Raw genomic sequence first — 2,526 nt, 5'->3', positions numbered from 1 at the left:
TTAATTGTGACTTTATACAAGACAATCTGCCTGGGCCAGTTTCTTCCTTTAAGACTAATCAGTTACTACATACCTTTTCAGCATCAAAAACCTGTTTGTTCTGTAATGAAAACCTTGAGTGGTTAGATTAATAGTAAATCTTATATCTGCAAAGGTTAATTACCAAGATCTAGGGCCCAAAATCTTTCCTTTTCTGTAAGCAAAGTTGAAACTCTCAATTTTTTCTGAGTTTTAAATTTTAAAAAATCATCTCATTTAAATCCATCTCAAAGTGCTCAACTGAGCATAAATATCCTAGCTTTGTGCTTGCCCAAGTCTAAAATAACCAAATACAGTATTCATTGTGATCATTACTATAAATTGCATTGTCCCTTTAAATATTCAAGTAATCACCATTTTCTTAAAAAGTATGTAAGCCCTATCCTCATTTAAGGAAATATACAAGAATGGAAATGTTCCAAATCATAAAAATCTACTATTATAAGTCAATTATAAATAAATCTTAGACACAAGGAAAATGCCAATATATTAAACTTCCCAAACTCAAAAAACTGAATCGAAAAATAAAAACCAAACCAAGTAAGATGTTTGTGATATTCTTGATTAGAAATATTTTAGCAAAAAATAGCAACTAGTAGGTTTAAAGCCAGTTCGCTGAGTAAAGGGGTCTATAGGGAGCTCTGAGCAGCTCTATTTGAAGGAAAACATTACATTTTCCCATACTTCTATGAAAGTAAGGTACCAATCTATAAAAATCGGTAGACCATTAATAGGAATGAAAGATAAAAACAATATCAATGCAGTACTGTAGAATATACAGTTCTTTGTAAATGAAATGCTCTAAAAACGTTTTTCATTTTTGGAGTTAAAAATCAAATGCTAGAGTGTCCAGTGGATGTCATTGAAGTCCCCAGGGTCTCCCAAGCCCCCCTCTGCTTCTAAGTAATTCATGAAGGCAGCTATGGCTGTGTCATTATTGTCACAGAGGGCATCGAAATCCAACTGGGCACCATCACCTACAGAATTAAAATACAGGCCTGTGTAAGTACACTTGGAGGTTAAAAAAATGATTATCATCAAAAAGGCAAAGCAAGACTAGAAAACTATACAATGTATTTGAGGACAAACTGTCCTAAGTTGCAGAAGCCTAATAAATTTTTAAGTGGGTAACCTATTTTTATAACAACCTGCTGTCAGATAAATTGTACTTAACACACTCAATACACATAAGTGAGCTAATCTATGAGTTTTCTAATAGAAAATAACAGCTTAAAAAGGTACAGACTCCCAGAGAATTGGAAGCTAGAGGCGTGTGTATGTGTGTGTGTCTTGCAAAGAGAAATTTAACTTTAATCTGCCTTGTGAAAATAACTGTTTGTTTAATCCCAAAATGAGAAGGCTGAGACAAAAGCATCACCTTCTAAAACAAGGGGAGTAACCAGATTTTTAATTGAAAAAGGATCTAAGGAAGGACTAAGGAAATGAGGTTTAAGTTAGAGACAAGGAAGAGGTTCTAGATATTAAGGGTTAAACATAGCTATGGATTAGCCAAAGTTTTCTAGATATCTTTCAAAGTACAATAGAATTTGAGATGATCTGGATTCCTTCAAGTCCTTTGATTTTAACATAAATGTTCACAGTAGGTCAGTGTCAATTATTGGGGGTATAAAACTGTCATTTCAATTTACTTGATCTGGACTTTGCATAAATATAGTTAAAATGAATACTTATATCTTAAGCTTCTTATGATTGGTATCCTTTAAAAATTCTTGAATCCCTAATGGACACTTCTTCCCAGTAGGAAATACCTTAGTTTTATTTAAATTGTATGTATTAACAATATCCATAACTGATTCAGTTGATACTTTTGATTTTAAAATCAAAAGTATGATGATTGTATTTAGGCTTTCGAATGGGAAAAATCTTAGTTTTCAACTTGTTTGCTTCTCTAAAATCTCTTATTCCTGAAAACAGAGTGATTAAGAAGGAGTTTCTGGAAACCAAAATGGCAGGCAGTTGCCAAAGAAAACTTACCTAGGAGCGGTTCGTGACTGGGGGGATCAGCAGTGCTGTGGTTTTGCATTGTAGCTTCTAGCTCCCCTACTTCAGAAGGACTTAGTGGAATCAACTCCTTATTTGACATCTGAAAAGACAGACTAGTAAGTAGTAAGGTTTCTACTTGAATAAACACTTCTTGGCAGTCATCTGACTTGGGCCGCCATCATCAACATGGCAGCTTGAATTTACTGAGTGTTACGTAATTAAGCACTCCACATGCATCATCTCATTTCACTTTAAAAATATTATGAGGTATCTGTATTATAGGTCAGGAATCTGAGGCCTAAAGAGGCTAATATCTCACCCAAAGTGTTAGAGCCATAATTCTCTACCAATCTACTTGACTCTAAAGCTCACATTCTTCATATCATAACTGAATGTATGTCCTATAAGAAAATTTTTGGGATAAAGAAGGAAAAGTTCATGACCATAATGCTCTGGGTCAAAGTTATTTCAGTTTTTAAAAAC

The 2,526-nt window shown here is 33.8% G+C and overlaps 1 protein-coding gene across 4 annotated transcripts in view; it reads right to left on the bottom strand.

The window, feature by feature from the left end:
* ARNTL2 (aryl hydrocarbon receptor nuclear translocator like 2) overlaps positions 1-2,526 on the bottom strand; it is a 67,642-nt gene that overhangs the window by 2,843 nt on the left and 62,273 nt on the right. For all 4 annotated transcript variants that reach the window (XM_011363093.2, XM_023532370.1, XM_023532372.1 and 1 more), the window contains one exon: positions 92-1,016. In XM_011363093.2, the coding sequence (XP_011361395.2) occupies positions 880-1,016 (137 nt within the window). In that variant the 3' untranslated portion in view covers positions 92-879. The remainder of the gene's footprint in view (positions 1-91; positions 1,017-2,526) is intronic.

Source organism: Pteropus vampyrus, unplaced genomic scaffold, assembly GCF_000151845.1.
Source record: "Pteropus vampyrus isolate Shadow unplaced genomic scaffold, Pvam_2.0 Scaffold82, whole genome shotgun sequence".
NCBI lineage: Eukaryota > Metazoa > Chordata > Mammalia > Chiroptera > Pteropodidae > Pteropus > Pteropus vampyrus.
This window is presented reverse-complemented; position numbering and strand designations above follow the sequence as displayed.